The 21,519-nt window shown below is 33.2% G+C and overlaps 1 protein-coding gene across 4 annotated transcripts in view; it reads right to left on the reverse strand.

The window, feature by feature from the left end:
- Dzip3 (DAZ interacting zinc finger protein 3) overlaps positions 1–21,519 on the reverse strand; it is a 62,845-nt gene that overhangs the window by 21,679 nt on the left and 19,647 nt on the right. For 3 of the 4 annotated variants that reach the window (XM_021184722.2, XM_021184723.2, XM_029470344.1), the window contains exons 8-20: positions 20,676–20,790; positions 18,096–18,215; positions 16,586–16,687; positions 15,337–15,429; positions 14,569–14,621; positions 10,624–10,700; positions 8,461–9,078; positions 6,957–6,989; positions 5,443–5,612; positions 4,695–4,742; positions 2,471–2,496; positions 1,629–1,794; positions 319–414 (exon numbers count right to left, since the gene is read on the reverse strand). In XM_021184722.2, the coding sequence (XP_021040381.1) occupies positions 319–414; positions 1,629–1,794; positions 2,471–2,496; positions 4,695–4,742; positions 5,443–5,612; positions 6,957–6,989; positions 8,461–9,078; positions 10,624–10,700; positions 14,569–14,621; positions 15,337–15,429; positions 16,586–16,687; positions 18,096–18,215; positions 20,676–20,790 (1,717 nt within the window). The remainder of the gene's footprint in view (positions 1–318; positions 415–1,628; positions 1,795–2,470; positions 2,497–4,694; positions 4,743–5,442; positions 5,613–6,956; positions 6,990–8,460; positions 9,079–10,623; positions 10,701–14,568; positions 14,622–15,336; positions 15,430–16,585; positions 16,688–18,095; positions 18,216–20,675; positions 20,791–21,519) is intronic. The other variant, XM_029470345.1, reaches the window with a different exon arrangement.

A 21,519-nucleotide genomic window follows, 5' to 3' on the forward strand; every position in this document is an offset into this window, starting at 1 on the left:
ACATGATGAAGTAACCAGTACCCCGGAGCTCTTGTCTCTAGCTGCATATGTATCGAAAGATGGCCTAGTTGGCCATCACTGGAAAGAGAGGCCCATTTGGACATGCAAACTTTATATGCCCCAGTACAGGGGAACGCCAGGGCCAAAAAGTGGGAGAGGGTAGGTAGGGGGGTCGGGGGGGAGGGTATGGGGGACTTTTGGGATAGCATTGGAAATGTAAATGAGGAAAATACCTAATAAAAATATAAAAAAAAAAAAAGACAATGTACCACCGAGTTCAACATTTGAAATATTTGTTTTCTTAGACAAAGTACTCACTTCACATTCATATTGCAATTTATAAAGCTGATGTTGATGAGCAAGCCTTTCCTTTTCAGTTTCTTTGAAGTCTGTACTTTCCTTTCCAGATGAGCCCTTAAGCAAATGTAACAAGAATGTTTATTTCTCTAAAAAGACACTTTTATTTTCTATTTACATGTTTTCTGCTGTATACAAAGTTGCCATCTATACTAACTCCCATTCAGGCTTGAATTCCCTAATAGCCTCATTAAATAACACAACAGTTCTAAGTTGCTGCTACTGCTCATGCTTGTCACTTGCAGTCTTTGTAATGTTCTTAGGTGTATAGGAGTCACGAAGAGGCACTTGTTATTCTCATCTTAAGGTACTAAAAGGAGGAAGTAACTTGCCTAAGATTACAGATAGCAAATGCAAGAGCCTGAATTCTAACCCAGGCAGTACCAATTGCCTGTTCTTAATTACAGCAGTGCACCAACTTATTTAATGCTCAATTTCTCAACTCTATTATAAACAGGATCCTAGCAGGGAGCACACTCTACAGCACATCTTACTTTGCAGACAGTTCAACAGTTTTTATATAAGTGATTACAAATTTTTCTGCAAATTTGTGAGTTTGATTCTCATTTTGATTTCTTCTGGGTTACTGACTAACATTACTGTTTGAAATTTAAATTTCAGTGTAAAAGCCAAAGCTATGTCAATTCGGTTAAAATATACATATTGTAAATAGTAATTGATTGTGAAATATTAATATTTTATACCATATAGCAGCTCACCTAACTTCAAACATGTTATATATATATATATGTGTGTGTGTGTTTCAATCCTATATCTACTTTGTACAAATTGTTCTTTTGAGGAATAATATTCTTATATTTATAGGTGTATCGCTTCAAGCAGTGCATAGTACCAGAAAAGGATCTAGAAAAACCTGCTCTACGTAGACTAGAGCTTTTTAGAAAATGTTTCCTAGTTGCAGCCACATTTAATAGGAAGACACCAATCAGAGTGGTTCTGATTGCTTAGTGTGTATTTTCATGACACATCATTTAGTGGGCTAGGCCAGGTTTTGGTGTGTTGTCTCCCCGCTCTGCTCTCTCACACTCTTCAGAAACCTTTCATAAGAGGCCACTGAAATGTGAAGTATGTAGTCCCAATTATATTTTTAATCCCCATTATCTTGTTTTTTTTGGTTGCTTTTCTTATCATAACAGCATAAACTGCTAGGCTTTTCAAAATGGCACACTGCTCAAAGACTCTGGGGGAAACAAAGTTCACAATTCTTTCTGTAAGAAAGAAGATAGGGCTAAGCCCTCTCCAGTGCTCACCTGCTCTACCATATCTAGAATATGCAGTTCATCCAGGCTACAGAACTTGTCCTCAGCTGCAGAATCTTCTTGTGCATCACTTGTATCAGTTTTCATGTATGTACTGAGTGTGTTCACGTCTACTTGTTCTGTCTCCAGCTGGTCGTCCTTTTCTACCATATATGAGCTATAGTGGGAACACAGTAATGCGGACTTTCTCAATGGTACAGTGCTTTTCACATGGGCTATTGCTTCTCAGATTAGCATTATTCTGCCTTATGAGATATTCTGCATTAGAAGGGTTTGTGGTAAAAGTCTGGACAGTGCTCACACTATTCTTTTCTTTTGAACATTAACAATGAATATCAACATATATGACATAGGAATTGCGAAAGGACACTTAATTGTGCATGGCAGTGTTTTCAAGAACTATGAGATCAAAGAGTTTATTTTTCAAAATATCTCTATAGTTTCTAAGTGTTCCACCAGCTTTAATATTATATTATCATCACACTTCAAAATTTACCCCAACCAAATACATATGTACACATGTCTGTCTGGGAGGTAATAATGATCTATCCTTTGAAGTTAAGCTTTAGTCTACATGTATACTTGTAACCACTTTAGTACGCATTTAAGTCAGTCTCTGAGTGAAGGAGTTAGTTTTAGATGACTACTGAAGAGCCTTAAGGAAAAAAAAATCATAAGAGATTCTTTTCTTCCACGGTTAATAACAGTCTGATCTATAGAAATATCAATTTATTAACACAAAGAACTATTTTTCTCTTAGATGTTTCTCAAAAGAAATCTATGTATTATTGACAAAGCATACCTTAAGAAAAACTTAAAATTTACATACTTACACTTGCTCATCTTCTGAATCCTTATCCTAAAAAAAATAGCATCACAAAAATTAGTAATTTATATCAACTACCTCAGCTCAATTTTGTATCATGATGCTATATGTACTTATATATCTTCAGTCAACTATAAAACTCAAATGTGAATTCTATGAAATACATAACTACACTTTATGTATACAATGTGTTTTTAAAATTCCTACTTATTCTGTTTCTCTTAAAGTAGTGTTTGTGTCTCATTACATTTATTTTATAATTCTGAAAATCACGGATTAAGATAATAGAGGTGAACAGTGGACTTTATACAAATTAGAAAACCTGGGGGTCTGTAATATCCATTAACTCTACATTAAATAAGGAGATTTTTGAAAAACTACAAGAAAAAAGACAACAGCCTGACATGTGAAGACTAGACATACAGATGAGACCACAACTGGAGGGAAATTAAAATCCTTATGTTTTCTGTCTACTAAAATCAACTAAAGCAGCAACGTATCAAATAGAACCCATTTAAATGATACTTAATCTGCATTAATATAACCTAAATTAGAAATATTAATAACTAGAAGTACTGACTTCTACTATCTCTGATTATAAGTTTCCTTTACAGGTGTTAGGTTGTACATACAAATTTGTTTTTTTATCTTTTTAAAACAATTTTCTTTTACAATTTAGAAATACTGATTGTGGAAATCAGTATTGATTCTAGTATACCTGAACACTTGAGATGAATACTTGCTATGAAAAGACTGTCCATACTGAATATATCTAGTACCGTTGATCAATTCCCTAAGTCCTCTTTAGCTCTTCCCATGCAAACTTTTCATCAATGCACTTCAGCCCCTTAATATGAATATCTGCAATTTCTCTCCTATACAGTGGCCGCCCAATTTAAATGGCTGGGTTCATTTCCTGGTAAGTTTCTTTTTTCCTATGGCTTCATCATAAAAAAAGAAAAAACCTTTCTGTCTTTTGGTTATTCTAACTCTGTGTGGGAGATATAGGGAACTAATTAGTCACCAAAGGAGTTGTCCATAATGAAGATAAATTATAATCTAAATAATAATTACTTAATCAAAGAAAGAATATATTAAAAAAAACAGCCTGTCTTTGGCATGCAAAATTTAATGTTTTTCTTTCAGATAGTCTTGATAGGCATGTTTAGGGCTATTGTTATATTGCTATGTCCACATGTTATAAAAACAACACAACAAAGAAAGGCAGATACAGCTTCTACAGAGACCTTCTCATCCCTTTGCATGACACAAGCAAACTTCCATGTGTAAACCATTTTCATGAAAATTCTTGATTAGAAAATTAGTCTGATGGCTACAGGGCTTGCTGTATAGACTACCAAGGACTATTTGCACTTATAAGAACAGTGAGTACATAAACATAAAATACCTACAATAGGACTTTTTGTTTTTAGCATTTGTAAAATATTCAAAACGTAATAAACATAAAATATAACAAATTTGTTTTCTAATGTCTAAATGTATTTTTAAAAAGCCATCATTATCAAAAAGTATCTTAATGTCTTTAATAAAACTCAACTACAAAAAACCAAAATATTAAAGAAACATTCATTAAAAACATGCTAGCAGCCGGGCGTGGTGGCGCACGCCTTTAATCCCAGCACTCGGGAGGCAGAGGCAGACGGATTTCTGAGTTCGAGGCCAGCCTGGTCTACAAAGTGAGTGCCAGGACAGCCAGGGCTACACAGAGAAACCCTGTCTCCAAAAACCAAAAAAAAAAAAAAAAAAAACATGCTAGCTTAAAGGGTATAAGCTTGAGACTTAGAATTGTCTTATAAAATACACATCACTAATGAATGCTGTTCTACAACCTTGCTAAATAGAAAGTAGTAATAAAAATACTCATAATTTTATTCAATTTTCAAAACTATTGAAAAATGTTAAAATATGGCAGTGCCACTGATATTTTACTTAGCAGAGCAAAATATAAATTATTTTATTCTTAATCTTAGTATTTTACAAATTAATCTTCATTAATTACATTAGTCATTAAAATGTTTATATAAGTTACAGTGACTAGTTGCAAATCAGAAGACTGTAGTTAGAAAAACTACAGTCAGTTTTGATGCACAGAAGTATCAAAAATTTGAGTGCACTCCAGATTAGAAAACCTATAATTATTTGTAATTACAAGTTTACACTGAATAAGTATGAGTAACATACTCCATTATAAAGTCAATACAGGGTCTTACCTTTTTATTACTCTTAGTTCTTTTCTTCTTCTTTGTTTTACTTTTGACCTAGAAGATAAAAATAAGGATTATTTTGTATGCTATTCAAACCAAATAATGGATTTTACGCAATGTTTCATCTAACTATTAATATCTTTTACTTCTAATATTTATTTTTCTAGATTTTTATGTATTTTTCTAAATTGTATTTTTCTATATTTTTATGGAAAAAGTATATTTAATGTAACATCAATCTTCTACCCTTGAAAAAGAACATAAAAAACAACATATACAAAATCAAAACAAATGAGAAACGTCCTTTTTAAAGAGCCACAATATATTTATACCCATAACTCAAAAGTTTCAGCCTGAGTAAATTAGTATCTGTATAGTAGCTAGTTTTCTGCTTAGCGCTCAGACTTCATCCTGATTTATTAAACTTTACTTCTATGTTGGAGAAATTGAAATATTTCATTATTCTTACTTTTTCTCTCTTTTCTACTTGTCCTACATCTTTTCTGTTCTTTCTTTCCCAAATGTACTTCCAATGGTTAGGACTAAAACAATATACTCCAAGAGCTAACATAGTGTTTGACGTTGGCAAAATAATTACTGAAGGAGAAGGTATTGCAATTAGAAGTCATGTGGAAAGAGCACTTCAATGCAGACTCTCTGTGAACACTACTGCCTCCAATGTTTGAGTGTAGTGCACGCAACATCGCAAAATGCAGAATAAGTTCTTCATAGTTAAATTTAATAAACTTTATACCTCCTGAAGATCTTTAACAGATTCTGTTGAAGATTCACTAGGTATCGAGGCTACATCTTTATTTATCTCTGCTAACTGTATTTCAGTGTTTGATTTCACATCTATATTATATTCCATCACAGGTGGACTCAAATCGTCTTCATCATTCTGGAACTCTTCTACATCTAAACCTAAGTAACAAAGACAAAATTCATGATTTAGTGGCAAAGTTTTGAAAAGTTTAGCCTTTTATTATAATTATAAAAACATCTGCTAGGCTGGCAAGATAGTGCTGTGGGTAACAGCTTTTGCCATCAGGCCTACTGACCTGAGCCTGATTCCCAGAATCCACATGGTAAAGGGAGGGAACCACTCCAGCAAGTTGTCCTCTAATTTCTAAACTTGCACTAAATGGCAAGAATACACTTCCCACTGCCACATGAAAATTGCAATTCTTACTTACCCACATATCACCGGAACCAATTAGTATAAACCAAAATGATATAATACCTTATTGATACTAATATAGATTCCAAGTTTTAGGTACTTTAGCATGTAAGTACAATCTAAATACTAAGGTATTTAAATTCTGCTGTTGACCTTATTAGAAGTACAACTTATATTATTTTATAAAATAAAAATATGAAATATAAAAGGCAAATATAGATCATTTTGCCTTTTCTATTTCATAAAATTAGTAACTGCACCATATTATATGATTTTCTTTGAACTTTTGCTCTTTATATTGTCACAGAGACTCAGACTTAAAATCCCCATAGAAACGACCCAACATTTAACCTCAGGCAAACCCATGGTACTGTTTTCTAAAAAATAATCTTACATTGTAAATTATATTTTTAATTTGTATTTGTTGTTTTATGATTTGTGTGTGTGCAAGCTTGTATACATGTGTGTGTGTGTGTGTGTGTGACCTGCAAATGCTCTTATTCAGTAAGCAGTCTGATCAGTGCCCCAAACTTTATTGTTTAGAGCCTCCACATGGGAATTACTAAACCAGGCTGGAAGTCACATGTTGCAGTCAAAGAAATCTAGATACTTGGAAGGCTGACAGAGGAAAGTTGCTTGAACGTATTTTGGGCAACATTGTTTATAAGAACAACAATAACAAAAACAAACAGGAAAACAGGTTTAAAGAAAAAAAAAAAAAAAGAGGATACAAAAAATAGCAGTTCACCAGAGTCCCCTGAATACAGACCTAGAGAAAATGGGTTATGAGTACAATAAAGCTACACAAAACAGCACAGATAAGCATGTAGAGCAAGGAGACTGCTTTTTGCCTGCTGAAGTTCCGAGTGTGAAAGTCTGGAACACTAGCCTCAGGTAAGCACTAAAGTCAAATCAGAGGAAGGCTGCTCAACGGTGAGTTGATCAGGTGATTTTCTAAGCTTTTCATTAATGTATAGCCTATGATATATCTAATGTTGTTTATCTAAACACATGTCAACAACATATTTATGCCTTAGGGATTCTGAGTAAAAAGGCCACTTATGCATTTTGAGTTTAAATAAACTTACGCTGACTGCCAGTTATTGACTGTAGAGTAATTCCTATGACAAAAAGAAAAAAATATTATTAGAAAGGTAATTGCAAGCACAACAACCAAATATCTGATCAGAATTAAGAAAGCAGAAGACCTTTCTAGAGCATTAGTCTATTCCGTAAGTATCTAGAAAAGAACCAGCACTCCTCACTAATGCAGTGTAGACAAGGTATAATCGAGTCTATCATACAGTAGCTATAAACCCATGGGGTAGCAACACACACTTATCACCTTTTTCTTTAGTTATGGTCACCCATGTACTCATATAAACAAAGCCTGCTCAACCCATTTAGTGGTACTTGTGTAAGATTTTCAGAACTTTATAACCAACTAGGGAACTTATTTCTGAGGACACTATTTTCTCACACTTAGCCATTTGTTAGCTATATATAGTTCTTTTAATCTTCTTCAGTTCTTGACTAAGAAGTTAGACTGTTAGTGAAGCTTCTCTGCCACTTCTAGAAAACACAATCTCCCAGGAGTTTTTCTGCTACTCTGGCACTTACAATCTTTCTGTCCCCTCTTCTGGAATGCTCCCCAAGTGTTAGGTGCAGGAGTTGTGTTGTAGATGTATCAGTTGAGACTGTACACCCATAATCACTTCAATAAGAACTTTAAACTGAGCCGCAATTGTTATTTAATATTAGTCTAAGACTATGAATCAATATTCTAAGACTACAAAGGAATGTTCATGAAATGGACAGTAAGTTTCCACTGACGGTTTGAGTCTTTCAAGCCATACAGATTACCCCAATTACAACTCCATTCCCTGTCCTTGTCTGTCAGTCTACTGAGCATCTGCAATATTTAACAGGCTGTATTAGGCCCTACAGATTAAACAGTAAAGCCTAAAAAGAAAAAAAAAACTTCACGTAGACATAGTGGCGATAATGGATGTTATTGGACCTATAAATGAAAACTGAAAATTTAATAATTAAGAGATAAAAAGGTACCATGAAAGGCGCTATTAAAGGTATTTGAACATAAGCTCTTTAAGTGAAAATTGCTTGAAATGGTCTAGAGTTAATTAGTGCTCAGAACAGTTTCTCCAAATGCATGTATGTATGTGTATATATGTATATATGCATATACACATATATAAATGTATATATATATGTATAACTATGTGTGTATATGCGTATGTGCGTATGTATGTGTATATATATATATATATATATATATATATATATATATATATATATATATATATATATATATATATATATATATATATACATACGTACATACGCATATACACATGCATTATATATATATAAAACATCTGGGTAAATGTATTGTTTAAGGCTTCCAAATTATACTTCAAGGGTTTCTTTCTAATATCTAACATCATAAAATTTAGTGTCTTCTCATACTGAAAAAAGGCTCTAAAACCCTAAATAGGAAAACAAAGAATCCCTAAACACAGAACAGACACTCAAAAAATGGTTTGCTGGCTAATGTAAGTAATTATTTAGTACCTTGTTGATAGCAGGATAACATCCTCTGGATGATTTCTGGTACTGGTATGCCTAGATAAATGGACAGCTGATGATAATCAAGGGAGATATTCTCAATGGGATTCTCCTTGACTTTGTCAATATCGTCTTGTTTCATCCCAAGGCGCAGAAGAATATCAGAAACTTTTTTCCAAATTGAATTGAACTGTAACTCAGTGAGACCATTCATCAGAATCTCACTGAGAAGGATATCTCTGTACTTGCAGAGCCTCAGAATGTCTGCAGACTTAGAGAGATCAGAAGATGGTGGTTCCATATCCCAGCCTTTTCTGGGTGCAGGGAATACATTCAGATGTTTAATGAGTGCTAATAAGAGGCATAAGTCAAACTGTTTGGACTGTGGTAGCTCCTTGTTTGGGGGGTAAAGCAGATGCCATGATCCACCCAAAGGGTGATTGGTCCAAAGATGATTGTAGTAGGGTTCCAGCACATTCTTGTGTATAAGCAGCTCTTTTTTCAAAAGAGTGGGTGGCATAGCCTCATCAAATATTTGCCGGACCATGTCAGTACCAGAAATAATAATTATATGAAGCAGATGATAGAAATAATTATAATCAAGTTTGAAGATAGGCACTTCATCTGAAAATGAATTTGGAGAATCGAAAAATCCACATTAATGTTCTTTTTCTATGTAGTCTCTCACATTGCACCCTAAGTTCCTATAGGGCAGGACTGTTTCAAGGAATGAAGTACAGGAGAATTTTACCATATTCAGTGCTCAATACGCATGCTGCTCTCTGTCTAGTTATCAAAAACTCTAGACAAAAAGAGCATGCTCCTAAGCAGAAGGAACTGCAGATTTTTCTAACCCAGAAGGCTTTCAACCATCTGTGATTTTATTTAAGTAAACTAACACTGGCAACATAATGGCAAAGTAGTTCTAGAAATCCTGGAATTAGTCAGGAATAGTAATTTTTCAGGTTTAATTATAATTTACATAAATGATTTTATTTATATTTTCCACAAAATCAGTTCATGCAGAACTTTGTGTGTGAAAAGTGGTACACACACAGTCTTGCACTCACTGAGTATTACTGTCTGAGTGAGCAACAGCTAAACTTTAAAGGTCATTTCATGTTAAAGTACATATTGCTACTGTCTATCATATTAGAAAGTTCAGATATATACTAGCCTATGTATATATACTAGACTATCTAAGCATAGTCCACAGATCAGAAATATTGGCACCTACCTGAGGCTTTGAGTCCTATAGAAGTTTAAGTGCCACTGCAAACCTACCCATTGAATGGACATCTGCAGTTTTGTTTATTTGTTTGATTTTTTTTATCATCAGATGATAGATTTTAAGAAGCATTTATCTAATAAACTGAATAATTATGTTGGTATTTCAACAGTGAAATGGAATGAGGCAGCAGACTAAACTACTTAGTATTTTCTAGTTTAGTAGTACTTCAAGAGGAAATCGGTTATGATAGGATTTAGTTCTTTAATGAGTAGTAAACAATATGTTTATTATAAAAAATAACTTTATTATTTTATCCTTCATGGTTTCTCTAAGAGACTTTTAAATTAACAACTTTGCTTAATATAATTGGTATACGCTGTGAAAACACAATTTAATAGTAAATGTCTCATAAGGGTTTCTCTAAACTGTCAAATATAGAGCAGGCTAGCATTAGGGCTATCCAGTCTCCCTAGAAAAAAGGGTTGACCAAAGTTGTCTTCCTGAAACCAGGGGCCTATATGGTCTCCTTGTGCTGAACAGACTACTTCCTTGGGTACTCCTAAAAAGCTAGCATGTGTATTTAGACTGCTTGGTCCAAGATCCAAAATGTTCACTCCTTGCATTTTAGATTGCTCTCACACTTGCTCTCTTAAGAGAGAATGTAATAAGAGGAGGAGGGCTGAATGAAGTCTCCTGAGGTAAATCCGACTGTATACTCACAAGCATGTTCCAGAGTTAGCATGTCTCTCTAATGACAAAATAATGTAAGAGCCATACACTTACTGATTTTTTTTGTCTATGAGTTCTAGTATGCAGCAAGCACTGCTTGGTGATATAACCCTGAAACTTGTGAATGGTAACCATAAATAATTGCAACAACTGCTAACAGAAATAATTAATAATATTTTCAGTAAGAGTCATAAAAATAAAGTTAATACCTTTTGTGTTTGGTTTTAAATTGAATTTCGGTCTAATATCAGTGTCAGTTAGTTCCAGAGACATCAAATTCTTGTAACTGTGGGTGGAAAAAAAATGTTATACTGAAAAAGTACCACAGTTAGTGCAAAATTTTAGAATAAGCAACATTGGGGATTTTGTTAACCTAGAAACAATCTGAAAGTAAAAGAAAAGACAATTTGAATAAAAATAAAAATCACAAAGACTGAAATCGTCACTGTAATTCAGAAGTACAGAGTTCTGACAAATTCACTAAGAATTTTATGAGGCAAAACCTATGTGGTAGCTGAAAAAAGGAAAATAAAAGAATAAGCATTGTAAAGGCAAATAATATCAAATAAGAGATCTTTCTTATCCTATCATGATCACAAAAATTTAAAAAAAAATTAAAGGTAACTCATCTTACTCAATTTCTAGAGATGTTTAAAAAATAATGAGTAAGCTTTTACAATAATATTAACATTCATAGATAGATTGAATGGAGGAAGAAGCACAAAAAATTATTTAATAGGTATATGTTGCCAGTAAGTGAAAACTCTGTATCTTTGCTTTGAAATGAACTTTGCACCACAAAACAAAACAAAACAAAAAAACCCAAACCAAACTAAACCAAACAAAAACCAAAACCAACCAAACAAAAAATCCCAAACACTAATACTAAGAATAAGAAGTAAATATCAAGGTAGCTACTGTTTGTTGATTGGAAATCTTATTTTAAGTATCATTATGTGAAAAAATTTAAAGCTCAAACAATATGAATTATTAGTAAAAACTAATTAAAAGAAATTATCAAAAATTGCTGGTAAGAATTATAAACTGGTAAAATTACGTATAAAAATTAATAGTATCTAATCACTAGAAAATATGCTTTAAAAGGTATAAAAATCTAACCCTAACTATTATATTAACATATAATACATATATTCATATTTACCACCATTGATATAGTTTAAAATTATAAATAATCGAAGTATCTACCAACAGTGGCGTAAATGTTGTAATAAAACAAATGACAGCAAGAAAATAACACAAATGAGTCCACAATACATAGTTTAGGAATGAGCAAAACAAATGTGTCTATATATATAAGGTTCTGCACAGAAAACAAACTATTATAAACAAAAATTATGTAATTTTTAAATAGAGTATAGTAGGTTACAAATGTATATTAGAAATTCTAGAGCAATCACTTTAATGAATAGCATAAAACTAACAGGACACACAGGGCCCCAATGGAGGATCTAGAGAAAGTACTCAAGGAGCTGGGGGGATCTGCAACCCTATAGGTGGAACAACAATATGAACTAACCAGTACCCCCCGAAGCTCATGTCTCTAGCTGCATATGTAGCAGAAGTTGGCTTAGTCGGCCATCAGTGGAAAGAGAGGCCCATTGGTCGTGCAAACTTTATCTGCCTCAGTACAGCCAAGAAGTGGGAGTGGGTGGGTGGGGGAGTGGGTTGGGGACTGTGTGGGGGACTTTTTGGATAGCATTGGAAATGTAAATGAAATAAATACCTAATTAAAAAAAAAAACAAAACAAACAAAAAACCCCTAGCAGGACAGCAGTGTAAAGAAATGGCTCAGCAGTTAAGAACACTTATTACTCTTGCAGAGACCCCAATTTAGCACCCAGCACCCACACAGTGGCTCACAACTGTCTGTAACTCAGTTTTAGGAGATCTGTCACTTCTTCTGACTTTCATAAGCTCCTGTACATATGCATATATTCAGGCATAAAAATCTAATAAGACACAAAATTAAAAACAAGGAGTAGATGGAAAAAAATAAAATATGATAGATTCAAATCAACTATCTAAATAACTGTAGACTATTATATACATATTATAACATATATGAAATAAAGACTAACATAAAGGCAAAGATTAACAAATTAGGAATAAGACCATAATCTATGTCATCCACAAAAACAAAAACAACTTGCAATGAGATATACAAGTTGGAATGAATGGATACAAAATAAGTGGAAATGTTACTACCAGACAAAGAGACTTGATGTAGGATTGTAATGAGGATTTTATATAGAGGGATGCATAAATGATGTGCTTTTGGCATCTAGTAAAATGGCTTAAAAATAAAGAGATAAGGATAAAGTTCAGACAGCAGACAACTTTTTCAAAGTAAAGCAAGAAAAGATATCATGTTCTTATATTTCAGGAAATATTTTGCATAATGTGTGCAAACTAGTAAGTAAGACAACATTCTTGCCCTCACTGAGATGACTGTCAAATGCTTATCTTCTGCTAATAAGCAAGTATAATAAACATCAAATGTTTTGAGGTACATAGAAGGAATTATGAGAAACTCCCGCAGTCATTAACTAGGCAAAACCAAACAGTATCAACCAACAGCTCTCAGGGTGAAACCGTTCTGCCTGTAAGTGAATCCCAGAGATTACTTAAGATGACACACTCCAGAAGCTACAAGCTCATTAGATGCAGTCAAAGCAGAATGATGGTAGAAGATATAGTAAGGTCAACAAGGCCCAAGGCTGTTAAGACCAATGTGAAGTCTCTGAAATATCAAACACAGAAATCTTTGCATTCTTACCTAGTGACAGTTAATTAAACAACAGGCTTTAGAAAAAAGCAAGGCTAAGGACAGACTTGTTAGCAAGTTGTTTTAGAACGGTCATATTATGGAAAGCATCTTACAGATTCAATGCAATATCTACAACACCTCTTTAATATTCTTTAAAGAACTTGAGAAAAAAATCACAAGATTCACATAGAAATAAAGACCCCAAAATAGACAAAACAATTCTAAGTAAAAAGAAGAATGTTGGGGATTTAGCAATACCTGGTTTCTAATTATACTAAATAATCAAAGAAAAAAAACCACGGTACTGACAAAACAGACATAGACTAATAAAATATAGCAGAGAAACCACAAACCATGGTAGCTACACCCACTGGGCTAATGGTGAATGCTCAAAACATGCTGAAGAGAAACCAGTTTCATAAGCACAGCTATCTCCAACTCAAGGGGACCCAACACCTGTTCTAAGTTCTGGACAAATGCACTCAGACACAGAAACACCTACACATACAATAACATACACATATAATTTAAAACTAAAAACAAAAGTAACACCAACAAAAAAGGGAAACTGAGCCGGGCAGTGGTGGCACACGCCTTTAATCCCAGCACTTGGGAGGCAGAGGCAGGTGGATTTCTGAGTTCGAGGCCAGCCTGGTCTACAGAGTAAGTTCCAGGACAGCCAGGGTTACACAGAGAAACCGTGTCTCAAAAACCAACAAAACAAAACAAAACAAAAAAACAACCAACCAACCAAACAAACAAAACAAAAAACAAAAAAGGGAGAAACTGGACACCTATAAGAAATAGATCTATATCTGTCACCTACACCAAAAAAAATCAATTTAATAGGTATTGTTTGTGTATGTGTTTGTGTGTACATGCATGTAAGAAAAGGCAAAGAAATGTGTTAGAATTTTTTATAATACATCTTCTAATTTCAATAGCAATAATGAGCATCAATAAATGACTTGCTTAACATACACATCAGTATCAGCAACATGCTTTTATCACCTAAGAAATAGAAGGATTTTAAATTTAACACAAGCTTTGAGGCCTACATAGCTTTGAAAAATTAAGTTTTTATATTATAACAATAAACTTATGTTATTTTAGGAAAATTATGTTTGTATTCAGGAAATTATTACTTTTTTAGTTAGGGTTTCCCTTTTTGCTTTAAAATATATATATCCACAGCAGAAGGACTAGAGGGGATCAAATGAGAACTCTGTGATACTTTTTCATACCAGACACTCTTAAATAGGTGAGCTAAAACTGAGAGAACACAAGGAAAGCAACTCACATATGCTCTGCAACATCTAAGTGCTCAGAAGAACAAATGGACTAGAATATTTTATTACAAGCTTACCTTGCTCCTAAGTTTTCAATGGTTATATATTCATCCTTTCTCACCACTTCAAACTGCAAGTGATGGAGAAAAAAAAGCCCTAAAATAGTTCAATTTTCAAAATTCTTTAAGTTCTTAGCTTCCACATTTACAAAAAGATAATCAGGATAAAACCATATCAACTATAAAACACATGACACAGTTAAAATCTAAGCAACATAGAATACCACTCAAATAACAAACTACAATAGTTAAAAGCAGTCAATTTTACATCATTCATATGACTTGAATGCCAACGTTAAAATATAAAAGCATAAGTCAATATACAGTATGGTAAATAATAGATATAGGATTCATTTATAGTCTTAATTTTATTTGATTTACCTTAACTTAAAAATTCAAGATAGTCTATTACTTAAAACTAAAATGAATACTGTTTTATTTAACATATTTATTTATTTAAGACATACATCATTAGACAGGCATTAGGAAATTATTTATAAACTAAATAGATTCTGGGTCTGGAGATATAGCTAAGCAGTAGGGTGTACTGTGAGCATGCACAAGGCCCTTGATTTAACTCCCAGGTCCACTAAAAGAGAGAAAAAAAAAAGGTTCAAAATGGCCAAAGTTACTTTTAATTTAAGATGGCAAAAAAAGCGGTAAGTTCTCACACTTTATTATTCTTGGTCTATAACATATTACTCAACTATAGTTCATCGATGGTATATTTATCTGTTTGTATTTCTTAGATTTTCTACAAAAAATGCAGACAAGAAAAAAACTCACCAAAATTTTGACAATTCCAGGCACATCACATTGTAGCATCCTGACCATGTCACCTGGACATCCTTCTTTCAAACATTTTTGCCCACTAAAACTCTAAAATTTTCATAGAAAACAATAAATACAGAAAATCAGTATCATACAAACCTGAGCCACTGAAAGACTGAAGCAGATGATGTCACAGGACAAACTGAAACCAGTTACAGACTGGCTGCCCACAGCATTTATTAACAATGTGTGTGTATATTGTAACAAACAGTTACTGACAGATTTCTCAGATCATCTTATTATCAATGTGAATTTATGTTATAACACTTTAATTATGTAGACTTCACACTCTTTAAGGACCTATGTTACAACCTAAAGTGTACACAGTAACTGTTTAAAGAAACTTAAAGCAACATGTATTGACTGAGCACAGAAAGTATTGTAATTCTATAAGCTAGTTAAGGATTCTAGAGAAAGGGGAAGAATAAAAACAGGGAGCTCTCTGGTTCTGATCTTGTGATTTCCTCTGGTTAACTTACTTCTATTTCCTGTACTCCTCTGTCAAATACTGAAAATATCAACTGCTCCATGAACCACATAATCTAAAAAGTATTTATCTATCACTTAAAAAGGAGTAGCAATGCCTTATGTTTTACTTTTAGAGTATGACAAGCCAGTTTAATTCTCCTGTCTGTTCTTTCCAACATACATAAAACCCTATGAAATATGTACATTTTACTATCATTTTAGAGCTTAGAGATATTAATTATAGTAAGTTATCAGTTTAATGTAATAAAACTAGTAAATGGCTCAAGCTAGACTTGATCCCAAATCTGCCACCCCATATTCAATGTTCTTTTTATTGTACCGTAACTGCTTAAGGGCTTCTCCTTGTTTTCATAATGTAAAACTTGTATAACTTAAAAGTTATAAAGCAAATATGACCACAAAATGAATTATTAATAAAAAATAGGGCTCTGAATTTCATTTTAATGTTAGTGGTAAGCATTCAATTTATCATGACTATAGTAACTAAATAGAAATATTACCATATGTGAATGCTAACTTTTCTTATTTTCCATCTCTAAAATACAACTTATGCTTAAATTGATGGTGACAAGAAGTTAATCATTAGAGAACTGAGAGTAAAAGGAAGGGATTAAAGGGGGAGGCGAGTGAACAGGAAGAAGACCACAGACACAACAGGGAAGAAGGCAGAGATGTGCTGTGAGCTACAGCTTTATGGAGGGAGATAGTGCAATACCTGATCACTTTCTCCTGGATACTTTAAGTTCTTGAACTTTTTCCAACAAATTTTATGGAAGTAAATACAGCAACTTTTACTGCACATTAGCTGGAAGAATCCCTTGAGGGAAAAAAGAGTGATAAAGTTCAGATAAAAAAAAAAAGAAATACCTTTTCTTATCTGCTAATTTATAGAGTATTCTTTTTAACACAACATTCAAAATTTCCTAGCAAAGCCTATAGAAACCAAATGAACTTCTGATATTGCAGAATTACTGAAGTTAGAAAAATAAGATCACAAGCTCAAACTGCTCACATTCCTACCGTTACCTTTTTCTCTCAACCAAAGACTCACAATGAGAGTGATCATTTAGGTAGTAACATGAGCCCTGAGAATTGCCCACTTCTTAGTATGTATGTCACTATTCTCAATTTCTACCATTTCTCATTACAAAGTGGAAATTATAATCTTACGTTTTGAGGACTTCATACTTAAGCACTACATCTACATCGGTCTTGGATCCCTTCTATTTCCCAAATTTATCTTTTACTTATTATTATACATACATATGTATTTATATGTATATATGCACACATATATGTGCACCTGTAAATACAAACCATTGGTTTCATTCAGTGCTTCAAGTCTATGCCTGTGCCCTGGGCTAACTACCTTAGGCCTGGACAGTCTATGCTAGAGCTCCTTCTAAGAAGGATCCTTGCTTTTTCAGCAGGCATTGACTACAGGTGGCTATTCATCTTAGGATGGGACTATGTGAAATTTCCATTTGCACTGGTAGATCAACTGCTGTTCACTATGCCAGTTGTGATTAGGCAACCATACATTATTATTTCAAGGGTGGATTTTCCCTTTCACGTAGCACCAAGAGCTCTGGGCTTCTGACTCTTACAAACTTTCCACCTCCTTTTCTGTAATTTTACCCAAAGGAGAACCAACTATTGCCATTTTCTAACTGTATGACCAATATAATATCTAATTGCAGTCTTAAATTTTTATCCTTATTCCCACAGATAGTGTAGCTCTCAGTCCTCATTAGAGAAGTTTCTTTGCAACAGCTTATTTCAGAAATCCACAACTGGTCAATAATAGAGAATAGACTATTTTACTGTATGAGTACAGGGCAAATAATCATAACCAGAGGCAGATGAACATTACAAAACCAACCTATTCTACTAACTCAGAGATTATGTTAGTATTGATTGTGAATGGATATTCTCAGAGGCAATCTACTTTTTAACTATATAACCATTATAATTAAAGTAAACACTGTTCTTTTTTTTTCCCCCAGGGCTGGGACAAAATTCAGGAACCTACATTTACCTCAGCAGAGCTCTGCCACAAAGCCAAATACTATACCCTATGTAGTATTGTGATATAATAATAATAATAATAATAATAATAATAATAATATTAATAGAACAATTTTAACTGTTTAATTTTATAAAATTTAAAGAGGATAACCGATTGCCAATAATGTTAATAATCAAATGATTAATAATTATGTTACCTTATAATTGGTGTTCTTTAAAATGTCAGCTTCACAAGAACGCTCACAATCAAGATAACTGCAAATGGTCTCTTTCATTATATTACTTTCAGTTGTTTTGATAAAATTATTGAGACTATCCTAGAATTTAAAAATGCACATTCTTGTGAAATAGCTATAATTAAGTCAGTAACACATCCAAAATTTACCTTAAAGTCAGATATATACAGATCCCATACATGTGAGTGTTTGTATAAGTAGTAACAAGACGTATTTTACCCTTTTCAAAGTATATAAATAGTAAATCCTAAATTAAACTGAACAGGTTATTTAATGAGCAGCAGTAATATATATACATACACACACACACATACACCAAAATACGACAGAGGATATACCAATAACAAAAACGATTATAAAAGCAGTAATATTAGGGAAATAGTCCAATAAGTAAAGAGTATAAGCAATAAGCACCCAAGAAATTAAATACACTGAAAAACCTCTCAGAAAATGTAAAATGTAAAATAGGTTCGATGTAAAAGGTTAAAATTTAGAATATCGGATTTCTTTTAAATGAAGCTAAAGGATAAAAACATAGTAAAAATTATTAATGTGTACAGATGTCTGGCTGATACATATGTCTGTCTGTACACCATGTGTTGGTAGTGTCCATGGAGGACAAAAGTGGACAATGGATCTCCTGGGACTGGAGTTACAGATAGTTCTGAGCAGCCGTGTTGGTTCTGGGAGTTGAATCTGGGTCTTTCAGAAGAGCCAGTGCTCTTAACCACTGAGCCATCTGTCCTGGATCCAGTAGAAATTTTTAATGAAGAAAAATTAATTTCAACCTACAATTCTATTTGTAGACAATACATAAAGAAAGTTCACAAAACACATTATTTTGAGAATTGAAAGATCTCAAAAAGTTACACCAATCAAAAGAGGGAGAAAACCTAGAGTAGTAAAACTTCAGTTCTGATATATAAACTTTTACACAAAGATAAATGAGTTAGAAGAAAAAAGAGTGAGACCAATTTAATAAAAGCCAAGCAAGATGGGAGAAGTGTGTGCATGTCTGCACAGGTAGAAGTATATGTGAGTTAAGGAGATGTTATATACATAAAGGAACTCTATAGTTCTGTACCTGTTATACTGAAATGGCAACACACACACACATACACACATTTAAATACTAGTACAGTTTTGTGCAGGTAAGCGGGTGTGAGGCTGGGAAGGGGTGTCTAGAGACCAGGAATTACAGCTTCAGACAATGAAGCAAAAGCGAACTTTTACATCTTTAAATTTTTCAATAAATTGCTTCTACAAAAGTCTTTGCATAGAATAAAATTTTACTGAAAAGTTTTTATATAAGGAAAATATCTGAAAGGAGAAGTAAAAACAGTAAAAATGTAAAAAAAATGGTTTAGATAGGAACAAAGTTTAAAATTATAAAAATAAACAAAATTATTATTTAATAAGTCAGTTAAAAGTTCTACTGATGTTGACAGTGGCATAAAGCCATCAGCAGAGTCTAGTGATTACTCAGAAAGTTTTTTCCATTGTGATTGGATGTTTATAAAATTTGTCCTTTCAGTTCTGACAGTTGATAGCTAGCTGACTCTGAACTTCTATGCAATATGCACTTTTGTTTTCACGCTAAAATGTAATTATTCGGAAAGGTTTAAAGTTTAGGCAAAGAATTGATCTTGGAACATCTACCAAGAGAAACATGTAGCTATTTTCACTTTAAACAATGGGACTAACAGCTTTGAACAAAAACTGGCTGAAAAGTAACAATACTCAGAAGGTTTGCGGAAATGGAAACTCTCATATTTTATAATGAATATACACTTGTCCAACTGTTCTAAGATAAAGTATAGAAATACATTACAACTTAGTAATCCTATGAGTGCTGTCTTCTTGATTTTACCATGTAATGTTATTCTGATAAAATGATATGAGAAATATACAAAGATCGTTTTCTATAATAATGGAAAACTGGGAAGTTTAGGTTAAACTATATATACAATAGTAAATGACTAAGTATATTACAACAAGATACTAGCAGACATAAAGCAAAACTCAGTGTAGAATGACCTAGCTATTAAATATTAAATATACATTTCAAATTTAAACATAAATGCATCTGCCATCATTCCAGTTTTAATAAATATATAGGGAATTATTATAATGTATGTGCACATGTGTATAGGAAGACAAGACAAGAATGATTTCTCCAATAAAAGGGTAAGTTTTCTAAGCAAAGTATTTAGTTATTTGTAAGTTAAGTTAAAAATAAAATAATGCCAAATATAATTTAAAAACAAGCTCACTATTACATGCAGGTTTAAAAAAGGCAAGTATTTAGCTCGTTCAGCTAAGTCTTCTTAGGACTTGAAAATGATGACAGTGTTTCCTTATTTGTCTGACTGAACTCACACTCCGCACCAGGTAATGAAAATAAGGTTTTCTTACACAAATAGCTAACTGCCAATAAAGGAATGTATTTTCTTTAGAATATAACTAGATACTTGATTTTAAGTTACTCGTTAAAGATGATTCTCATTAGTCAGAGGTGGCAAACTATTTTTAAATTCTTACTTTGAAGGTTGTAGGTAAATCTTCATCATCTGTAGGGTCTACTTCAAACCAATTATCATCTGTATCTCCTATTTCTTGTAAGCTTTTGTAAAATTCTAGTAGTGCTCCATTATATCTGCAAGGAAGTTTAAAGTAAGGTTAGTATGAACTAGACTTTGGTACTATAGAGTTTATCAAAGAGGAAAGAAACCCAAGGAAGGTGGTGATAACCTCTGGCATGCTGTAGAAATACAAATACTAGGACTCTCACCTGTGGTAGACTGGGATGAAATACAGGTAGAAGGGGAGGCACTAGGTTATGTAGTAGCTCAAGCTTGAACAGTATGGGGGCCATGGTAATTAAAGGGGTTGTAGAGTTGGTTGGCTTTTGTTAACTGTCTTGGAGGCCTTGAAGAAAGAGAATGACAGGTATAGGTCAGCCAATTATTAATTTAGCATGCACTTTGAAAGCCATAAGGCCTCTAAGGCAGCATTTAAATTGATTCTCATCTCCTATACTCAATCTATGCTGAAAATAAGGGCCAGATTTAATTATAAGATAGGACAAACTGTAAATGAGAACAAATGCACAGCCTTGGCAGGCTATTATCAACTCAGGACAGTCCTGAGTTGTATTAGTCAGTAGTAGTAGTAAAAGCTAGAGGGATAGTATGCTATGGTAAATTTAAAGCATTCTAACAGCATATTATGCCAAACGTGAGGCCAGAATTTTGTGATTAAAAAGTAAAACAATTGTAATGGAACCTGAGGCCCAGTCTCAGTGGGACTACTTGCTACAATCAGGGTTCTGATAAGTAGACAGAGATCTGAAATGAGGCTATGTCTATGAATGTGCTCAGAAATC

The sequence above is a fragment of the Mus caroli genome, chromosome 16, assembly GCF_900094665.2.
Source record: "Mus caroli chromosome 16, CAROLI_EIJ_v1.1, whole genome shotgun sequence".
NCBI classification, from domain to species: Eukaryota; Metazoa; Chordata; class Mammalia; order Rodentia; family Muridae; genus Mus; species Mus caroli.